Here is a 23,146-nt window from a genome sequence, read left to right on the forward strand (position 1 = left end):
GGTTTATTCACACCTGTCCGCTCTCTCTGTAATGGTCTTGTTATACGTAGTGACCATTGAGGCCTCTAGGGGCCGCAATCAGGCCTTAAAGACTCCTGTAACATCCAGCACAAACTGTATTTACTTCCAATATTCTCTAGTCTGTGATTTGACCAAATATCTCCCCTGCTGTTTCTGAAAAATGAGGTTGACTAATGGCCAGAAAAGTGTTTTTACAGAACACTATGATGACAGTGAGGTTCACCTTTGACCTTTTGGATATGATAAAATGTCAGCGCTTCATCATTTTATTCTATTAGAGATTTGTGTGAAATTTTAATCATAATTAGTGTATGAGTTATGGCCAAAAACAAGTTAAGTGAGGTCACATAGACTTAATACACTGAATTCTCATCACTTCACCTTTTACATATGACCACCAAAACAGAATTAATTCATTGTTGTGTCTAAATGAGCTCGAGTGCCAGATTTGAAGAGATACCCTCAAGGTGTTCTTGAGATCGGAACTGCGATCAGAAAAATGTGAAGGATGCAAAGTCATGGTGACCTTTGATTACCAAAATCTAATCAGTTCATTCTTGACTCCAAGTGAATCTTTATGCCATATTTGAGGGGGAAAAACATCAACAAATCCCTCAAGGTGTTCTTGAGAATTTGTATTCATAAAGAATGAGACAGATGAGGCCACACTGGCCTTGACCTTTGAACACCAAATTCTAATCAGTCCAATTTTGAGGGATGTTTGTGCCAAATTTGAAGAAATTCCCTCAAGGTGTTTTTAACAGGCATGTACAAAAATTAGATTGACAACTGGAACACAAAGTGGCTCCAGCCAAAGCTATCATCAGCACATCGAGGTATAAAAGAAAGTAAAGAAAAGAGACACAAACAATGAGATGCAAAGCGGAGGTTTGGTTTCCTAGGCGAATATCATGATTCACTTTTATTAAAAGCATCATAGCTACAATTCATCATACATGATGTTTCCAAAAAAAAAACAAAAAAAAAAAACAAAAAGACAAACACCAAAAAAAAGAGGAAGAAAAAAAACATTTACATGGTATGTCTGTAAACTTCAAGGCTAGATAAGAATTTTGAGGTAATGCTCTTCAGCTTGCTGGCTAAAAGTAACAAAAAGTCCATTTTCAAGAAAAGTAGCTAAGTAATAAAGGTACCTGATTATTTTAACTCTTTAACACCAGTGCATCAACAGGAACAGAGTGAGACAAAATTGATTGCAGTACTTATTTGTCATCATTTACAGTTTTAGTTTTGTTTTTCTATTCATACGACACTTGTGGTTATTCATATAGTGTATGTGTGCGTGTGTGTGTTGGGAGAGTGATGGAACATTCAAAAGCTGCCTTGGTTATTGCTGTCTCAGCAGCAAAGAAGAGAACAAGGAAGTTTAAGGGGAAGGTGTGTCCCAGACAGCAGAAACTGATCTCTCCCCCTGCGTCCTGTTCTCCCTCTCTGCGTCTGCTGGGCTGGCTGTGATAGCAAATGTTAATGACCTGGCCACAGTGTGTTTGAATGCATTTTCAATATTTGAACCACGTGCGGCGCTTGATTCACCTCAGACACTTTAAACTGGCCGCGGAAATGGAAACAAATTGAGCCCCGTCTGCCTCTTCAAGTATTTAAAACCTACTCAGCAACCAGAGTTGAACTTCATATAGAAACTTGTGAATTTCCAACTCTGTTGAAAATGTGTCTCAGTCCTGTTTTGGCCAGGCCTGGTGTCAGTGTGTGTGACTAGAGAAACAGTCTTTTTTTAAAGAGAAGGTCACTAGGAAGCAGCACTTGGTCTGAAACTACCGGGATATGAAGGAAAACAAACAAACAAACAAAAAGAAAACTAAAGGATCTTAATGTGGCAGCAGCCGGGAAAAAATCAACCATGTCATGTGCCCCCTTTTAAAGAATAAACCTGAAACATCACATCCCTGTGTGGACCACCGCTCCAAATCCATTCACAGAAACCCCCAAACGGGGACGGCCGGTTTGGGCCGCACAAAGCGGACCAATCAAAATGCCTGATTGGCGGCAGACCCAGCCCGCCTGCCACTCTGGTGCCCAAAACCAGCCGCCTCGGATGGAGAGACAGGATTCAGATGTGGCAGTGGAAAGACTCGAGACTGGTATTCAAACAGTGTGGGACTGGGTTTAACAGTATTGGTTCAGTGTGCACGCACACAAGCACACTCACACACACACATACACTCAAAGGAAAAAAGCTGCGGGGAGGAGTCCTCCCAGAACAGTCACATGACAGAGAGGCTTCAGGGGGGTTAGTGTGTGTGTAGTGGCGTGTGTGTGCAGCTAATGATCAAGTATGTGTTGGAATATGTGTGTGTTGTCAGTGTGTGAGACTGAGTTTTAGGCCTCAGAGTCGACCTGGTCTGATATGTGAGAACTTTAAATCTGCTCCAAAACAGAGCAGCTCGACCAACTCGCTGCCCACGATTCCTCACGCAGCAGCAGCAGCGTTGTCAGACAGACAGCGGCGTTTAGCTGTAATGCTGTTCGAGAACTGATGTCGGAATAAACGCCAGCAGCGGGCGCTTCCTCTCTTTACGATGAGATGCTGCCAACTATGACAAAACAGTCCAGGTGGAGAGGGAGGCAAAAAGAACAAAACAAAGATCTGAGAGCTGAAAGCAGCAATAATAATAATAATATTAATAATAATAATAGTACTATTGGAACCATGAGAAGTCTCGTTTGAAGGATTGTGGGAGAGAAACTTGCGGGCGCACCGTTCACAGTGCACTTCCCGACAGAAAGAGAAGAGTGTTTGAAGAGGAGCCGGGCTGGGAGCGCGCGGCTGTGAGGAGCTTCCCTGACTACACTGTCGATCAGAGAGATTTAACTTAACACACACACACCTCGTCCTCTCTGACGCATCGTAAATATACCTGGCCAAAAAATAACAACAAAGAGCGAGAGAAATCATCAACAACAATGTAAAGGGAGGAAAAAAAAACAGGGTTCATGATAGTTTGGATGTTTGTGGAGGAGGCGTGTAAACGTGGCGGGGGAGGAGAGGGGGAGGTCAGAGGTGAGGTAATGTCCAAGGCCCGTCAGTCTGAGTTTTATTTCAGTCACTCTTGTCCTTCTGAGGAGACGCCGCCGCCTCCTCCTCCTCCTCTTCATCCATCCCTCCGTCCTCCAGGGCTGAATCCTCGCCTCTCGCCTCCTCCTCTGCTCCTTCCTCCTTCTCCTCAGCCAAGTCCCTCTCTCCTCCCACCTTCACCTCCTCCTCTCCTGCAGCTTTCAGCCCCCCCTTCTTCTCCTCCTCGTCTCTCGGGGGGTTTGTGGTCACGGCGTTGCCCCCCAGCGCTCCGGCCATGGCGCTCTGCAGCTCAGCCAGGGTGGAGGCGGTGGGGAAGCCGGGAAGGCTGAGCCCCCCGAGGCCTGGAGGTAGGAACATGGAGGGGTAGAGGAGGCCGGGCGCCATGGTGGAGAGGAGGAAGGGGTTGAATGCCAGGGAGTTGGCCGACATTCCGGCCGCAGCTAACAGGGCTGCGGCGTCGCCGTTGATGGAGGCCTCGGCTGATGAATCTGCAGCTGGGACCTGAGGAGCGACATCATTCACCGATTTCTCTGCCGCTCCCTCGCCATCTTTCTCCTTCTTCTTTGCCTTCTTCACTCCTTCCTCATTAGCATCAGCCTCCTCCTCCTCCTCTTCTCCTTCCTCATCCAAGTCTTCTCCCTCGTCTTTCTCCTCTCCCCCTCGCTTCCTCTTCGCCGTCACCGTCTCATCGCTCTCAGCTCCCTCTCCCTCCATTGTTCCGTTGGTGTTCCGTGATGTGGCGGCGATGGAGTTTGATGCGGCGGCGGCAGCTGCGGCCGTCGCCAGGTTGCCGCCAAACAGCCCGCCGAGGCTGAACATGTTGGGGAGGGCAGCGGCCATGTTGGGGAGGCCTCCCATGCCGGGCAGCATGAGGGGCAACATGGAGGCAGCGGCGGCGCTGGCGGCAGCCTGTTTGGGGTCAGTGGGTGGAGGGAAGGCCATCAGACCGGCGGCCAGCTGAAGAGACTGGAGGCTCTGGAGGGACGACAGGTCCACACCTCCAAACAGACTGTTCAGCAGCAGAGGGTTGATTCCTCCTACAGACATACACACACACACACACACACACAAACACACACACAAACACAAACACACACACAGAGGTGGGGTGAAAAAAAGCTCTTTAACACTTTCATCACAAACAAGGATGTTCCAACGAAGTTTTTGCCCCTGATCGTGATCTGAGTCATTTCATGTTGAGTATCTGCCAACAGAGTCCTGAAGTTATTACAACCAATCTGACGTATATCCTGTCCCTGACAGTATGAATAAAGCTGTGTTTCCACCAAAGGCTTTTGGTATAGTACCTTTAGAACCAAAAGTAACACCTAAGATCAGGTACCAGAGCCTGGATCTGTGCAGTGTTTCCACCACAGACAGCACTGCTCTGTCCAGCAGCACTTATTTATTGTATTTCCGTGTTCACCGGCGTTACAGAGTGAAGTCTGCGCCCTGTTTCTGGTCCACAGAACGAGGCTGCAGGCTGTGGTGTCTCTCTAAATGGGATATTTATAAATAGCGGGTATGTATATTGATGCCTTGTCAGGCAACAGCAGGGGTTTAGTGACCAGAGGGGTGAAGCTCGACACATTTTTTCTCAGAGTGAGACTTAGAATATATGCAGTTTACACATCTAGTTGAAATTTACAATTTAAAACCTTTAAAGATCCACTCATTACTAAAGTGTGTGTTATCCATGAGAGACGATAAAACACATGAAATAGTCAAAGTTGAAATTCAAGGTGTGTTGATGGATTCATGTCGTCATTTCATGTAGTCCAGAATACTGTAGATCAGACACAGTGTCTCTTGGTGGTTTTTTCATAATTTCTCTCAAATGATTGGTCCAAAAGGGGACATGAAGTTTTAAAACCAACCCCCAGAGACAAGGCGAGCAGAGCGAAAATAAAGATGAAAGTTTCCAAGATAACTGAGTCTGTGTTGAATAAAGTTCAGCGAGATCCATCTCTTGGACAGTGAATTCAAAAAAATGATGGGAGTTAAAAAAATGATGTCTAGCAGATAAAGTTAGACCCTGCCAAATGCAGTTATCTGTCCTTGCAGCTACATGTGGATCAGTGCGTGTGGTAAAGAGGTGTGTACCTGCAGATGAAGCAGCAGAGGCCAGTGATGCCTGGGCGGCCTGAGCTGCGGCGGCTGCCTGGGCAGCGGCGGCTGCCTTGGCGATCTCAGATTTAGGTCGTCGACCCCGACGACGGACGCCCTCCTCCCGGATGACAGGGCCGGTCAGAAGGCGGTCAAACATGGCTTCTGGAAGGAAACCCTGTGTGGAGGAGGATTTGAAGGTTTGACAACAAATTCCCAAAAGAACTCCAAGCTGATCATTTGGGCCGCAGGGGCTCCAGAGTTAACAACCATGCAGCAATTTTCATTTGGAACCATTGATTTCTACAGACACACTAATACACAGTGAAATCAACAGGTCAGGTCTCAATTACTAACCGACTGTTTGACGATGTCTGTCCAATCAGGGGCAATAGAATACTCTGGGTTCTCCAGTAACCATCTGGGAAGCTCCTTCATTGGTGGAGCCATGGCCCCACCCATCTGAGAAACAGGAAGATGAAATTTATTTCTTAGAAGATCGAGTAAAATAGACACAGTTTCAACATGAAGGCAGCAAAATTGACAAGCTGCGTATGCTCAGATATCTTCTTTTTTTTTTTTTTTTACTACAAGGGACAGGGCACAAATAAAAGTGATTGCACCACAGTTATCTGCTAATTTGTGTCTGTTGTCCCTGGGTAGGTAATGAAAAAACACCAAATCAAATACACAAACATACCTAAAACAGGACAATACATAAAAGCCCATTAATATAAACACTGCACTCCTTTAAAAACACAATACATATGAGTCCATCAGTATAGAATCAGTAACACAGAACGTATACATGGCAGTCATTGGCGTAGTGTGGTGAGTGTGGTTGTTTTAAGCTCTGCACTGCTCTCCTCTCCTCTCCTCTTCTCTTCTCTTCTCCAAGCAGGGCGGAGAAACCTTGCGCTCCGTGTTCCTCGGCGTTTAGGTGAAAACACCAGTGTAACGGCTGGCATCAAATTAATTAATTGTCACTGGTGTTGACATTAAAGCCAAAACTTGAGCCTAGATTTAAACTGGCAATGTTTGCAGGTATAGAGTTCCACTTCTCCACCACTGCGATTAAAAAAGCAGACTGACCAAGTGCTGTCTGTCAGAACCAAGTCGCCTTTCGTAGACGCTCTAGTCCTACCAACTCCGTCAGCTGCTGCACAGTGTGTACTCCTGCTGTTTGGAGTGTGTGTCAGCTCACCTTGCGTCCATTGCGTCTGTTGACCACAGGCACTCTCTCTTCTCCAGTCAGGGTGTTGATGTCGATCTTGTTGGGGTTTCGACAGCGATGGCGCTTCTGCTTGGGCTTCGAAAACTGTGACAGCAGTAAGTCCTCGCTCTTCTGATGTACGAAGACAAAAACACAGAAAAGGTGTGAATAACTAGTTGTTTATTTTATTAATAACTTTTTTTAAATGTATCTATCCTTGTGTGTTTTTCACTTGTTTACATGCTAACAAGTACTTTTATTTGTTACCTTTAAGCATTTGATTTTTGTGTTATTTATTCAGAAAGAAGCTTGAAGTAAAACTTTTTTTTCTTGTAAAAAAAAAACCCCCAAAAAACAGACATTGGTATTAATACAATAAAACTAAAAGAAAGAATTTGTAAATTTCAATACATGTACACATGTACCTCATACAACCCAACCTCAAAAATCTAAATGTATCCTTTCATGCATTATTATTGTTATTATTATTATTATTATTATTATTATTATTATTGTTATCAGCGCTTGCCGCATTAACCTGTTGCTGCTTTATGTTAGCGGCTGAGTGTGCTTCTCGATTTGAAAAACCCAGAAAACATTTTGAATTTTTATGATATAAGCCTGTTTTGACTTCGGTGGTTCATAATAACAAAGGACTAAAGGTGGAGGAGGAAAAATGCATATTAAAATAAAATCATTTGACGTACTGGTGTGAATCCAGCCATGTCCATGGTGTAGGTCGGGTGCTGCCTCAGCCACTCTCCCAGCTCCTTGTTGGAAACTGCTGCCTCTTCCTCCTCCAGACTGCCAGAGGCCAGAGACCTGGCGCTGGGGCTCTGCTCTGGGACTGTGAGGGGTCTGTGGGCGCGGGCAACATCCTGAACCCCCTCCGCACCTGAACCCTTTGTCCCATCAGCATCATCCTGAAGAGAGACACAGAAGGAGTGAGAAGGAAAGACACGTTTAATAAAGATACTCGTACTGTCTTTAGTTGGTGCAATGCTGAAAACTTTACTGTCTATTAAAACACAAAAACAACCCATACCCCTGCTGCTCTCTTGTTGCTCATGAACAGCAGCTCCAGGCCTTCCACATTTTTCCTGCGGCCACGCCTCCTCCTCATGATGGGCAGGTCGGCCTCCAGGGAACCATTGGCTCTGTGTGCTGAGGGCGGGGCTTGCTGCAGCAACTCCATCTGGGCTTTGAGGGAGGGGCTTGTCACCAGGGCGCTGGGGAAGCCAGCCAATGAGGGAGAGGCCTTCTGGTGATGGTGCATCCCCTAAACAACAAATTACATCCATTAATGAACATTTCTTTGTTTTAATGTAAAAGTCTTTGGTAGTTCGGTGATACAGCTTCTAATTCAGGATGACACTCAGGAAGTGAAAAGAGTGTGTGAGCATGTGTTTGTGTGAGCACCTTGGTGAGGTCTATAGCCTGGCTCTGGGACTCTGCAGCAGAGTGGCTCTCTCTCAGCTGAGCCACCATCTCCATCAGGTTACGTCTCTTTGCTGCCCTCTCCGCCTCGATCTCGATCTTTCTCCTCCTCCTCCTCCTCTGGCGAGGCACTGACAGGCTCAGAGCATCCTCCTGCAGCACCATATTAACAGTTACACCCGTGTCTGTCTGACAGCTGCACCCAGGAGCTTGTCATATTATCACACATTGTCATGGAAACATTTTTAACTTCCCCATGACTTTAGATAGACCTATAATATTTTCTTTTCTATTCTCCAAACATATAAGATTCAAATTCTGTTCAAATAGAATTTCACAATCCCACATAATGTGTGCAAGGACCGTCCGAAATTTGAAAATCCCACAATAAATTTTGTTTATTACAGTTTCTGGCTATGATGAATTGTGCCCTTTTAATTAATTTTAAAGAAAACATATCCTTCAACAAAAACGAGCCTTCCAAATCTTTTTCTTCCTTAAAAAAAATAATCTAAAAAAAAACCCCACCAAAAATATTTTTTTATAATCACTGGTATATACAAAATACAGTCATATAAAGATGTATGCCCCTTCCTAAGGGCCAAGAAGTGCTTAGAAAAATATTTGACGCGCCTAGTGGGCATACATAAAGGGAGAGGAAATGAAGAAAGTCGGTAATGAACAAAAACATAACATAACCAAAACAAAACTTTCAATTTTATTTTACTAGTTCCATGACTTTTCCGGCCTGGAAAATGTGATTGTGAAATCAATAAACCTTGTATTATTGTTACTGGTAGTTAGGCAACAACTAGCACTGAGGGCTAATAGGCTGATTCTATTGTTTAATACGAGTATTATTGCAATGAACCTAAAATGCTAAACTATCTATCGTGCGTGTGTGTGTGTGTGTGTGTGTGTGTGTGTGTGTCATCAACACTCACATGAACCTGTGGTGATAGTGTTTTGTCTTCGCTGCCGCTGTAAGGCGTATGGATGCCGGCCATCGTCAGCTCAGCTAGGCTCCGCCTCTGCAGCGGGCTCTCCGTCGCCGTGGCTACGGCTGCTGCGGTGACCGTGGAGCCGTGCCCTGGCAACAGGTTGCTGGGGAAGTCAAAGATGTGGCGTCTGTTGACAGGCCACTTGCCCTTCAGGACGGCCTCGCAGATGTTATCCATCCTGTTGATCATCACTCGATCCTGACGGGAGGAGAGAACGAAGAGACGTGATGATGTTAGAAAGTTAATTCTCAAACAGTGATCACTACAGCATTTGAAATCTATAGGCCTTTATTAGACATGCCGCCATACCAAATTTTCAGCTTCTTATACATAAATTTGACAAATAAATTTGGTGAACACATTTTCACAGGATTTTAAGACCAGATTCTCTTCCACAAAAGTAAAAAAATCCAGTCATGTTTACTGGTTTTCTCCATCAAAAACGGCTGTCTGAAGGAAAGGTGAAATGGTGAAAATACTCTCAATATAGTGTACATCTTAAACTGATGATTTTTTTTTTTAGGTGGTTACATTTTGCCACTGCCCCTGTTCACGGCTTTTGTGGTGGTACTCCTGTGTGCTTCTCCAAACTGGCCGTGTGCTGACTGTGATCTGCTGTAGGTAATTCACTGACTATGGATAAGTACCTCATACAAACTCACTTCAAAAGCTCAAACTACTATGAATTTGAAGTATTTGAAGTAACTGAAATAAGCGAACGCTAACTGGCCTTCATTTGTCAGGCTGCTATCTGAGACTCACCTTAGGCCAGAATGAGAAGGCGTAGGCTCGGTCCTGTAAGGCCTGCAGTGCGGTCGTCTCCGGCAGGTCGTCGGGGCAGAAGCCATCTCTGGTTTCATTTTGGGCCGACGTGCTCAGAGACGCAATGCTCTCTTCGTCGAAGTTCTTGGGCTCTGACGCAGCACTCGCTGTGGAGAGAGAGGGGAAGTCACGTTGCCGCTCTTAATTAAAAAGGCTTTCCAAATCGTTATCAAGGGATCCAAATTCATTTTATTCTCTCGGCCCTGGAACTTATTAAAACACTGCCGAGTCGCGAGGGGAAACACCAGAAATAGGCCTGTGACCGAGTGTGGTGTCAGCAATGATGGGGGCCGAAAAGCAGGGCAAATAAACAGAAGGGATTAGAATAAACCAGAGTGCAGTTAAAGGAAGACATCAGAGAGACCTATGATGTGCAACAGCTACATCTAGATCAGGGATGTTATACAGCCCGCCAAAGGGTCCAGTCCAGCCCTCTGGAAGACACTACAAAGTGTGAAACACCAAAAAGGTTATTTGTACTAGAGCCTAGTCGATCTGATCTCCGACAAATTAAAAAGTTAATGCCACTAAATTATGAGGAAAATGTATTTATCCTTCAGACTGCTTCACCCAAAGTGTGTAAAGGAGCGATTCTGCAGGTTCTCCCTTCCTACTGCTGTCAGACTGTAGAACCAGCACTGCTCCCAGTAAACCACACACACACACCAACTGGACTTAAACTAACGTGCAATTTATCACAACCCGCAATTATTTTCTCTGTGCACTTGGTGTATATATTTTTTAATTTTTGTTTTGTGTCTTGTTTTTTTTTTTTTTTACTGTTTATATTGTTTTTCTTCTCTATTTCTCATGTTTGGGTTTATTTTTATAAATATTCTTTTGCTCTATTTCTATTTTCAGTTTTGGGTCTTGCAAATGTCCTAATTGTGGGAGTAATAAAGGATTATCTTATCCCTCTTATTTTTGTGTTTCTGGAAATAAAAATTTAAAGATAATTCCTGAAATTGTCTGGTACATTTACGTTCAGAAATCTCTGACAATATGCAGACACAAAAATCCTGCAATTCATTTAGAAATATTCCTTAAGATGACAATTAAAAAAAACATCCATAATTCCTAACATTATCTGAAATATTTGATTTAAGGGCATCGCAAACTCCACCCATTCTGAAAATCACAAATTTTTGCTGCATTAAAGTTTGTTAACCTGTTTAATATCTGATGGTTTGGTGGTCAGGCCCACCTGACATTAAACTGAATTAAATGAGTTTGACAGCCCTGACTTCCCTCTGAGCTCATAAACTTCCCCTTTACCTTCAGCCTGAGAGGATTTCTCTGATTTGTCATCTTCATCCATCCTCTCCTCCTCTTCCTCCTCCGGGCTTTTCTCTGTGTCAGCTGACTTTGGAGATTTGAGGGCCTCTGGGTTCTCCCTCTCCTCTGCGTCCTCCTGCTCGGCAGTCTTGTGGTCTGCTTGATCTTTCGGAGAGCAGTCGGGATGTTCTGTGAGCTCCGTCTTCTCTGTCTGCTCCCTGAGAGAGTCAACGTCCTTCTTCTCTTCTGCTGAGTCTACGTAATCAGCTGGCTTCAAAGTCTTCTCTTCTTCTGCACTCTGCTCCTCCTTCTGCTCTTCCTGCTCCTCTTTTTCAGTTTTTGGTTGGGCCTCCTCCTCTTCATTCTTCACCTCCATCTTCGGTGAAGCGGTGATTTCTTCTTTCCCTTCTGTGACCTCTCCCTCATTTTCCTTCTGTTCATCAGGAGTTTCAGTCTTGGTACATGGAATGTTGTCAGCTTCCCCTTTCTCTGTTTCCATTTTCACCTCTGTTTTCACCTCCATTCCCTCTCCTTCCTCCTCTTTAGCTGCATCAACAGCAATTTGAGCAGCGGCTGCAGCGCTCGCCAGCTCTGCGGAGGTGAGGAGGGGCGCCGTGATGCTTTCCGCTGCTCCCGCTTTGGTGATCTCTCCCTGGGCTCCCACGCTGACCGCAGGCCCTCGGTGGCTGGTAAAGCGCTGGTGGGCATCCAGGAAGGCCAAGGTGGGATCGTTTAAAATGTGATAATCTGTGCGGCTTACGCCGTGCTTAGAGGCCCCCAGGAGGAGGTCCCGGTCATGGCGGCCACACTCCCACCACTCTGGGAGGTCTGGGGAGGGCTGGCAAAGCTTGAGGCGCTCAGAGAGCAGTGGGTGGGGGAGGACCTGCTCTCGGATGCGACGGAGCAGCTCAATGCGGTACAAGGTGCGGGAGGCACGCTCCTCTGTGATGGGGTCGATGATCAGGGTTGGGTCTGGAAGTTCTGATGAGGTAAAAGACAGAGACAGTCCTTAAGAACACAATCAATCAAATATCATTTTAGATCTTTTTCCCCAGTGCTCACAAACAAACTTTCCTTGACCTCAGTTATTTTAGAGACTGAACTGCACAATACAACAATGAAAAGACGCCTTTAAGGGACAGTTACGGTATTTTGAAGTGGGACTGTCTACAGTCCTTAGCCATAGAAAGTGTATTACATTAAGAAGATGCCAATTAGCACAAATCAATATCAGTTTAACTGTACGCTATAATGAGAGTATTTTTTACTGCTTTACCTTTCCCTACACACAGCCCATTTTAACAGGGGGAGCAGTTAACAGCCTCAGTTCCCCATCTTTGTTTCATTAAAGCCACCAGACCCAATTAACAAAACTGTACTTTGAACTCACAGGAGCTGCTGGTCTGCTGCTGCCTCAGTCAGTCAGTCGGTTTTTGTGACTTTGCTAAATCTGCGCTGACACAATACACAATAACACAAACTAACAAACTGATTGTGTCAGTGGCACACCAGCAGCTCCTGTGTTCAGTGATGTTAAATTACTGTTTTGCACAATGGAGTCTGGTTTTAAAGAGAGCGATATAACAGCTTTGCTTCCCACTGTATTGCTTTCCAGTGATACAGTGCATCTGTCTTGGGCTTTTATTGTGAAAGGTAAGAACGGAAGAAGTGGAGCTATTGTGCTGCCTTTGATGATGAGAAGCAAAAGAAGTTTGCTGTTTTGGTTCAAACTATGGGGCCTCCGTGTTAATATTCATAACCTTCATGTGGGGATGTAGTGCTAGCTAGCAGCACACTGAAGGCAGGTGACAGTTTAGAGGATCAGCTGATGTCCCGTACAGTAAAAAGTGCAGCAAAACGAGCAGAGCTTGAGATGGCCAGGTTCTGCTGCACTGGTGCAGGTGTGTGTGTGTCTGGGACACAGAGAGCAGAGGAGCAGCAGAGTTGGGCGCTTTTAAATGACACCCAAGCATGGCAGTGACTCGCATATGCATATAACTATGCATATCGCATATAACTATTTTGATACAAACATTCACCTGCGAGTGTGGTGGATTGCCCTCTGAGATTTTAACAGCAATTGGAAAATCTACCTGCATTTGGCACTTTGCGGATGTTAATTTCAGACCCTGATATGCTGTCTATGGATACACACCCCACTTCAGAAAACCTCAACTATCCCATTAACCCAAAGCAATATCTGTTTCCTCTGACCTGTTTCAGTCTTGACCTGCATCCTGCAGACCCGTTTACACATGGCGATGAATGAATAGTAATATTTCTCCAAGCTCTCATCTGTCTTCTTGTCCAGTCGAGCAAAAGCCCTGAACTGTGCCCAGTCAAATTTCTGACGTTGGGTGTCAAAGACAACTCCAAAGGTGGACACCACACGGTAGAAGTCAGCCTCCTCACGACGAGTCCATCTGGCAGAGAAAATAATGTGTGAGCAAAGGTTCAACTACAAATACTAAAACATGATTTAAATTAGCAATAATACATATTTATTATATATCCACATACGCACATGCTGAATAAACCATGGATTTATGTGACATTAAATGCAGCTGTACCTCTGTCTTCTCTCCTTGTAGTACATGGCTCCATCAGTCATCAGGGAGCTGGCGGTCATCACTGGTGACGCCTCTGGCATGAACTGCCCACCTTTGGCAAAGTAAGCACCGCCTTTAGCCAGATACGGGCTTCCTTCTGTCATGAACACCCCCGCTCCGTCCTGGATGTAAGTCGCTCCGCCTCCAGCTGCATCGGTAACCATGCCCATGGCCGGCAGGAACTCCCTGCGTCGTCGTCTGCGGCCGTCGGGCCGGTTAAGGGCCTCCTGGCGGAGCTGCTCCCTGCGGTTGGAGCGCTGGTAGGCCGTGATGAGGCGGCGCAGACGGGCAGTCAGAGCCGAGGCGGCCGGCCAATATAGTCGCTCGTTGGAGCCCGAAGCTCCGGCCACAGCAGGCACACTTTGGCCATTTTCGGCCGATTTAGCTACAAGAGCAGAGAAGACAGGGAGACACCTAGTCAGCAGAGTCATTACATCACTTGTTCAATATTTTGGGAATTAGAACCTGAATCTCAAACAACAACATTAACGTCTCTCTATTTTACTTCAGAGAACTACTTTTTGTTATTGCTCACACATATTTATGTAACCGCTAAGGATTTAAAATGGGCTGCTGAGATTTTTGCAGCCTTGTATAGGACTGTTGTTTTGGATATTTTTTAAGGAAATTGCACGGTTTGATTTCCTCAAACACTTTCTCATCTTCTGCCCTCAAAAAGCCCACATTTACACAAAAACTGTGTTCATATTCTTTAAAATAAAACTATTGTACTTTGAGAACACCTTTAACCCTCTCCCTCTCTTTCCCTATGAAGTCAAAGTTTACCTTCAGCTTCACCTTCCCCAGCGTCATCTTTGTCATCCAGTGGCGAGTTGGTGAAGTCGTCGAGGTCATCTTTAAAAGGCATTCGCAGTGGCTTGTACTCTGGATCCTCGTCCTCACTGTAGAGGTTTGAGGGGGGTGCAGGCAAGGAATTCAAGATTTTAATTTCATGGAAGCATTACATTTCACAAAATGGTCATCTACACTTTAAATATTTGAAGAACTAACAATAAAAATAAAGCTGAAAATTTTTTGTCTCTTACCTGTAGTGCTGTTTCAAATTCTAGATAGTTTTGGTGTGAGTTGCTGAGTGACGGAGATATCAGCTGTAGAGAAGTCTGCCTTCTCACTTAAATAATGGAACTAAATGGCACTTAGTTTGTGGTTGTTAAAGTTCAAAAAAAAAAAAAAAAAAAACATTAAAAAAACTCAACAGCAATGTATCTTTGCAGAAATCATGACCTGCTTACTAAAGGTTATCCACAGATCTTGTTATGAGCAGTTTCATGTAGAAACCATTTTCTTTCTACTGAACTGCAACCATCAACTGTATCACCACGCAGAGGGAAGTGTGAATCTACTCGTGGACGAGAGGCTCCTGCTCATGACAGCACAGATGTAAACATGGCGTCTTCCTCGTCTCGGCTGTAATGTTAGCTAGCTCAGTGGTGCTAGGTGAGCTAGCAGTAGATGCATGCTTCAATCTGTGTATAGATGTGCAGAAAATAAAGAAAATAGTTCCTCCATGAAACTGCCCATAACAAGGTCTGTGGATTATCTTGAGTGACTAGGTGATGATTTCTGGAAAGAGACACTGATGTTGAGTTTTTTTGGTGCTTTGAGCACCACAAGCTGAGTGCCAACTAGTACCATTATATTAGAGAGAAGGCAGACATCTCTACGGCCGATATCTACAACACTCTGCAAGTCACACCAAAACTATCTAGACTGATAAATAACACAACAGGTAAGAGGAAAATATTTATTTTTGATTCCTGTTCTGTTCCATCAACACAGCTCAGAGATAAGAATTGAGAGCAAATGAAAGGGGGAGAGACAGGAAAAAGGCTTAAAAATATCAAATCACAGACAGAGATGGAAAACAGCAAATAACACTAGAGCATAGGGGGAGCGGAGAAGCTGCTTTTTGTTAGTAAAGCCTGCTCTCTTACCCCTCTGCGCCATCTGCCATCATGTCGGTGCCCCTCTGCTCAGCGGCGATAGCCTTGGCGTCCGGCATGCCCACCCTCTCCAAGAAACACAGGGCGGGGTCAGCTCGCATCGAGTTGTACTTCTCATAGCCTGAGAAGAAAAAGAACAGAAAAATACAGACGCTTGGAATAAATTTCTGGAAGAGCAGGGGCTATAATGTGGACATCACTTTTCTATGTTCAGATGCTCCCACAAGTATTTAAACCTTCGAAACCAGAGTAGATTGGATTGCTTTCTTTAGAAAACATGGGGGGAAAATGACAACGAGCAACTTGGCAAGAACTGTTCCGCAAATTGCAAGAAATTAGTAGCTTCAGGATTTTTTTTTTTAAAAAGATAGTGAAAAATTTCCAAAAAACTATATTTATAAACATCATTATTATATATTTAAAATCATTTTAAAGAAGTTTATATTATTATCATTTTAAGAGCTTTTTCACATCATTGTCACTTTTTGACTTTATTTTCCAAATTTTTAATAATTTCTTTTTAAGTTACACATTGCCCATTTTCCATGTTTTTGAATGAAATTAAGCCAATTTGCTGAGGTTTTAAAGGGTTTATCAGGAACACATGGATGGAGTTTCAGACAGACTTAAGCTACTGGTCAACACGCGCGCTAAACAAACTCCAAAAAAGAAAGGATGGAGGAAAAAAGTGTGCTTTCTAGCTCACTCCTAGACAGACCTGATGCCACATGGTCCAACACACACTCTGTTTAACACACACACACACACACACACACACACACACACACACACACACACACACACACAGCATCCAATATTAAATGAAGGAGTAGACAAAAACAGCAGCAGAAGGGCAGACCCCAGGAGCCAGCTGCTGACAAGACAGACAGCCCAAGTGTGTGTGTGTGTATGTACACTCGCCTCCGTTCAGTGTGTGTGTGTGTGTGTGTATACTGTGTGTATCCGAGTGAGCCTGCAGGTGCTCATTTGTGTCAGAGAGAGAAAGAGAGAGAGATAGAGAGGGGGACAGAATGAAGAGGGAAAAGTGTGTGTGTCATGGCGTCTGTGAAAGTGAGCTAGTGGGTGTGAGAAACTGTGCATGCACGTGTGTGTGTGTGTGTTTGTCCGTTAGGGGCATTCAAGCAGAACAGATTAGAATGTGCAGATCCTACTGAGACACACAGTGAAGGAGAGAGAGGAGAGAGAGGAGGGTAGGTGAAAGGAAGTAGGGAGAAATAAATGCAGAAGAGCAGGTGGGATGAGGAGAAAAAAAGGAGAGAAAAGGCAGAAAGGAGAAGAGGAAGGAGGAGAGGAGCAAGGAGGGCCACTGTGACACGCAGCACACTGCCACACTCTCCTTCAACCTTTCCATCATCCCTCCTTCCCTCTCTCTCTCCATCACATTTTAATTAGGAAAGACGTGACGCATTGTTCCTAACCGTCTCTCTGTCACACACACACACACACACACACACACACACACACACACACACACACACACACACACACACACACACACACACACACACACACACACACACACACACACACACACACACACACACACACACACACACACACACACACACACACGGAGCTCTGTGCCTGCAGCCAAACGTTAATCATCGGGGCCTTTACAGGCCATCACTTTTCTGTGTGTGTGTGTGTATGACGCATTGTTTTGTGTGCCTGCGTGTGTGTGTCTGCATACAAAGCTCACTGTGTGTGGATGTGCGTTAGTCCCCTCAACCCCAAGGGCCTCTCTAGTGAATGAGGATTATGATTAACTATGGGTGAGCCGTTTGTATTCCTGTACTCTTGTGTTTTTGTGTGTGTGTGTGTGTGTGTGTGTGCGGGCGTGCATGTGTCGTAATTGAATCATAGAGGGTGGCAATGATGGAAAAATTATGACAATTATGCCAAATTAATATGAATGAGGGTCTCCATCCGCAGCGCGTAGACACGACTCGGCCTGGTCGCTCTGTCACTTGGAGTCACATCCTGTCAGCACCCAAAGGTGGCTCACTTTGAGATACACGCCACTTTTCCCACATGACGATGCAAATAACCCCGTTAACAGTTAGATAGGAAACAATTTGTCATTTTAACCTTGAAATCAGCTTTTGTTACTATTTGTAACATTAACACCTGTAACCAACTGCAAAGAGCGCGCACGTGCACACACACACACACACACACACACACACACACACACACACACACACACACACACACACACACACACACACACACACACACACACACACACACACACACACACACACACACACACACACACTTACTTGCTGGTAGCTTGTGCTGAAACTAGCCATCAATCACACTCCCGATAGCACACTGAGCCTGCCAGCTGCATATCGCTATCGCCATAGCAACACCAATCAACCGGTGGCAGCAGAAGTGGGTGGGATGTGTTTGTGTGTGCATGCCCTCACCCGGCTTCAGCATGATGTGTGTGTGACTGCTTGCATGATGCTTACTGGGTTGGAAGGCGCTCGAGTGTGTCTGAAGGTGCTGACATGTTATCTGTGGGCGTGTGATGTTCATTTTGTATTCACCGTGTATGTGCGTTATGTGCTGCCATGTTGGAAGATGCAGATCTGTATGTGCAGGAAGCCGGGCGGTGGGTTTCTTACCATGTTTGAAGACGCCGATGAGTAGGGATTTGTCTGCCTCGCTGTCCCACCAGTCGGCTGGGACTTCGGCGTGGAACGGCTGGGGGATCCAGATATCCAGCTCACTGTGGCAGAAATAAACATATCACGTCACTGGTGCTCAAACTAAACTGTGTGTGTGTGTGTGTGTGTGTGTGTGTGTTCAATTCAACTGTTTCTATTCAGAGCAGGAAAAGGAACAAAAGGAGGGCAGAAATCAGATTATGAGCCATTTGTGTTGTAATCAGATTGTAAAAGCCGTCAGCTGCCAACCAGAGACAAAAACTAGTATCCAAAATATTTAAAGGTGCTCTATGCAAAATTCAGAGCAGGCTTTCCTTGCACATTTATTTGTTGCAGCCTGCCACAAGTAAATCTACATATAGATTTTTGAAAATGAACTATTAATTAGGAGCGTTATTGGAATATACGCTGTATACCGTTCTGTGCTTGTGTCAGAGATGGCGCAGCAGAACATTAGGCACATTAAAAGTGAAACTTCATTCTGCTGGGTCTTAAAGACAACGTCGGATTTTAGCAGGACTGTACCTAACTCAGAGTTATGTCATTCGAATCAGTTATGGCTGTTCAATTTAATTACCCAACAATTCATTTGGTTTTTTGCTTTCTTTTTTTTTTTTTTTTACAAAGTTTGATCAGGCTACACGGGACGTTCACTGTGACAGCAGCGTTCACGTCAGATAGTAGAAGGTGAATAGCGCTAACAACAGCCCTAAATGTGTAACAAATCAATAACAATTTTTTGCCGACACTTAATCAAACAAAAGCCAGAGACTGTATGGGTTTAAGTTGCTCTGAGCTGTAAGTTTACCACCTCTAAGCCCAATGTCTCTCATCTCTCCTCCTCCGTGACGCTGCCTGCAGGTCAGAAGCAGCTTGTACCAAGTGTGTGAAGGTCCAGAGCGCTCACTCTGCAGCAAAATCTGGGGACCAAAATGCCCCCAGAAGTACACTGCACAGCACACTGGCATCTCTGACTGATGATTTGAAAATCTGACTTTCAGGGGACAGCCCTATAGTTCAGTGTTAAGACTAAGGCCAGAGAATGATATTATATGATAATATATTATATGATAGGGGTTGGGGATATCCAAACCCTGTTTTAACTGTATTTTATGTCTCCATCTGCTGGTGGGCCATCACAATATGCATATAAATATGATGTTAATTCAACTGCAGAGGATACTTGATCACTTAAATTAGGTGGGGAAAAGGCAGTTATATATCTTGATATCGGTTATCTGCAAAATAAAAATAGTGTTTTATAAAGGCATATTAAATATCAGCAAAAAATCCAATATTGTGCATCCTTAACAGGAACTCACAAATACTATCACATGCTAACCATCCTCTATCCCATGATCTAATTTTTACTTTATTTCCATCAGTTCTGTCTCTGTTTTACTTGAAGGTTTTGCTTGAACCCTTTTCTTTTAATACAACCACCAAAAACCTTTTTTTGGTGAAAAACAGAATTCTTCCTGCATGTAAATGACAAACTGAGAACAGTGATAACGAGCAACGTTTCTGCAGGGTGGGTTCTATGTTGTGGTACCAAAAAAAAAAGAAGAAGAAGAAAATCCTCCATTATGGACGAAAGAAGGTAGAAAATGGTGTTTCCAGCTAGTTATGGAGAGAAAGGGTACAATACACAATGGAAAGACAGAGGGTGACAGGAGGAGAGAAGAAACCGGGGAAACAGTCCCTTATCTCTGCAAACAGCAGCATGCCCGGCCTTGGCAACACACACACATACGCGTGCGCGCCAAGACTGGCATGCTAAATCCCCCTGGCATATGTTGGCACGATGGCACCCCGTATGCTCGCGTCTGGCATGCGCTGACACACACACACACACACACACACACACACACACACACACACACACACACACACACACACACACACACACACACACACGCACACTCACACACACACACACGCGCGCACACACACACACGGGTCTGTCACAGTAGCCACTGAGAAGGAGGGGGGAGGGAGATCAACATGAAGTGCACGTGCTCCACATTATAAATGCAATCACATCTGGGTGAAAGGGTGATGAGAGGGGGATGGGAGATGATGAGAGACTAAAGTGGACTGCAGAGACAAGGAAGAGATGGACAGATGGCGAGAAAAGTGCAGTGTGACAGAGAGGAAAAGATGGAGGAAGCAGTGAAGGAGTTGAAGAAAACAGCGGAGTTAACCTTCACATCGACAACCTTCCACTTTAAGCCAAATGACGAAAAGCAATAGCTCGTCAAAATGTGAAAAAAAAACCCAACTCCAAATGGGTCAAAACTGCGATAAAAAAGCTAATTTCCCCCAGATGAAGTAAGTGTGTTGTATCTGTCAGAATAGAGAGAAGTCTGCCAAAGAGGCCACTAGAACAGACCGAAATACACTCCAGTAATAATTCATCACACATTCATATAAATATCCAGCTTTCAACTCACTTTCATGATGCTTCCAATGCATGAAAGCCTTTCCATTGATGTAAACACCTAGTACAATGGGATATGATTCAAGGAAATTACTCTACTGCACAGGGTGGATGTTATTGTTCAGGGTTCATACACTTTATTATCAATACACTTGAATTTAAGACTAATTTTTAAGAGCATACATACTCTTTATTGCTTGTTTTTCCATTACCATATAGCAGCTTTTTAAAAATGTATATTATTTGAAAAATAATTAATTAAGAACAGGATTAGAATTTCATATTTAAATATAACCGAAGGGCTTTAGGGAAGGGGCATACAACTTTGAATGGTTGCATTTTGTATTATTTTATTACTGATATAAAGAAAAAAACTTCAAGGGCATGATTTCTTTAAACAAAAAAGGCTTTTTTTCTGTATTTGTTTTGTTTCTTTTTATATGAAAAATGTGGTGATCTTTAAAAGAAAACATATTGGCAATGTCATTTTTCAAAAACATTTAGGGAATTTTAAGAGAAAAAGAAATAGCCTCTTTATTCATTGAAAATTTTTTAATAAATTGGCAAATTTTTGATGTTTTTCTTTAAAATGTTTTTTTTTGCATTTAAAAAAAAAATCACAGTTGGAGCTGGGAACTTTAAAAACAGATATTGTTGGATTTTCAATTTTCCAACAGTCTTTGAACAAATCGTGTTACTGTACAGGTTTGTGAAACAAAATTCAATGACTTTTTCAAAACTTTCAGGGTATATTTAGTTTTCCAAAAATTTTCCAGGCCTGGAAATTTCCATGTACAAATTCCATGACTTTTCCCAGTTTTTGTGCAAACCAGAATTCTCCAGATGTCTATGAGAGAAAGTGTGACTACGCCAGATGAACATGAAGTGAACGAGAAGCAAAAGGCTGAAGGAATTAAAAGGAATAATATAGCCCCCTGTGTTGGAATCAGTTCTCTGTAGTGTGGAAAGATGCGGTTAAAGAGAAGTTAAAATTAAGGTACTGATAGAGGAGTTTACTAACCTGGATTCAGCTCCTTCCAGGATGCGCTCGGCCTGGTCGCCTATGACTTCCTGTCGCAGATAATACAGCATCCTCACCCTCAGCAGCACCCTGCAAAACAAAGTCAAGTTGGTGAAGTCATCCTTCAGCAGTTCTCTGTGTTAGAGACTCCACGGCTCTGATTGGTTGTTTTCCAACAGCTAATTTTCAAGTCATTTTCTTGTACTTTGCACTGATTCCTTGCTAATTTGGAGCCATTTCTTCTTTCATTGCTCATTTTCAAAGGGTTAATAATAGAGAACCGAGGAACATTTTGCTGGAAACGATTATTCAATTATATACATTGTTGAGGAATTGTATTATGATGATTTACAAACCAATAAACAATAATTGTTTTGGCTGTAAAGATGTCAGAGTCAGCCCAGTTCTTCTCCCCTAAGTGACATCCAGATCATCAAGTGCAACTCATTTATAAAAACAAGAATGCAGCAGAATTTCCAGCTTATCTGTAAAAGTCCCTTATAATGCCTCTTACATGACATATTTCATTAACCAGAGGGGGAGCCGATCCTACAGGAGGACACGCTGTACAGAAATGGAAAGGTGCAGTTTATTGAGAATTGTGAAGATGATCTTGGATTTCTGATCTAAAACTCTCAGATGACATTAGATGGATGGAACTCTTAAGATGGCAAATGTTTTCTTAACTTGAAAAAGTGGCTGCACAAACTGCAATTCATTACTGGGACTCAACGTTCTCTACAGCTGCTGTCAAATAGGTGGTCATCATCTCTAGATACAAATTACAGATGTTCCCGCTCAGAATCGTCTCCCCAAATGAAATGAATCATTTTAGTCGTGGCTCAAGACCGAGAGTCAGATTTGATCTTTTGACATTGGAAATAGTGCTATCTGGGAGATCTGCTTCACTGTAAACATTTGTCACCAGATTTGCCACCAGAATTTAATGCCAATAACAGCGTTTGGAGCAGAAGACAGAGGAGGGGAGGCAAAGAGGGGAGCTGGGGGGAGGAGATAAGTGGGAGGAGCAGAGAGGAGAAGAATTGAAAGGACAGAGAGCGAAGCATGGAGGGAGGGAAGACAAAGTTTGGAGAGGCAGTGAAGACGGGGGGATGGGTAGAGAGACAGTCACTTGCAACTCATTCTGCAGTGTGTGTGTTTGTGCATCAATGGCATCACAAGTTGCTGTGTGTGTGTGTGTGTGTGTTTGTGTGTGTGTTTGTTGGCAGCCTGTGTGAGCTCATCCATCAATGTGCCAGGCCTGATTAGCCACACAACGCTGTGCTCCAGCCTAGCAGATGGCACCACATAATCACCCCCAAGTGTGTGTATGTGTGTGTGTACGTCTTTCACCCACTTCCAACAGGTCTGCCTGCCTAGCACCTGGCCTGGCACGTGGCCAGACACAGACACAGACACACACACACAGACACAGACACACACACACACACACACACACACACACACACACACACACACACACACA

At 44.1% G+C, this 23,146-nt stretch overlaps 1 protein-coding gene across 2 annotated transcripts in view; it reads right to left on the minus strand.

The window, feature by feature from the left end:
* Positions 1-910: 910 nt before the first annotated feature.
* chd7 (chromodomain helicase DNA binding protein 7) overlaps positions 911-23,146 on the minus strand; it is a 95,520-nt gene continuing 73,284 nt past the window's right edge. For both annotated transcript variants that reach the window (XM_042497549.2, XM_088085018.1), the window contains 16 exons: positions 21,661-21,750; positions 18,158-18,261; positions 15,495-15,624; positions 14,326-14,441; positions 13,501-13,924; positions 13,145-13,353; positions 10,931-11,911; positions 9,596-9,762; positions 8,777-9,031; positions 7,815-7,985; positions 7,441-7,674; positions 7,103-7,318; positions 6,387-6,527; positions 5,540-5,644; positions 5,180-5,360; positions 911-4,113 (listed from right to left, as the gene is read on the minus strand). In XM_042497549.2, coding sequence (XP_042353483.2) covers positions 3,101-4,113; positions 5,180-5,360; positions 5,540-5,644; positions 6,387-6,527; positions 7,103-7,318; positions 7,441-7,674; positions 7,815-7,985; positions 8,777-9,031; positions 9,596-9,762; positions 10,931-11,911; positions 13,145-13,353; positions 13,501-13,924; positions 14,326-14,441; positions 15,495-15,624; positions 18,158-18,261; positions 21,661-21,750 — 4,537 coding nt within the window. In that variant the 3' untranslated portion in view covers positions 911-3,100. The remainder of the gene's footprint in view (positions 4,114-5,179; positions 5,361-5,539; positions 5,645-6,386; positions 6,528-7,102; positions 7,319-7,440; positions 7,675-7,814; positions 7,986-8,776; positions 9,032-9,595; positions 9,763-10,930; positions 11,912-13,144; positions 13,354-13,500; positions 13,925-14,325; positions 14,442-15,494; positions 15,625-18,157; positions 18,262-21,660; positions 21,751-23,146) is intronic.

This window comes from Plectropomus leopardus, chromosome 12, assembly GCF_026936395.1.
Source record: "Plectropomus leopardus strain MGB_pleo_1.0 chromosome 12, ASM2693639v1, whole genome shotgun sequence".
Lineage (NCBI taxonomy): Eukaryota > Metazoa > Chordata > Actinopteri > Perciformes > Serranidae > Plectropomus > Plectropomus leopardus.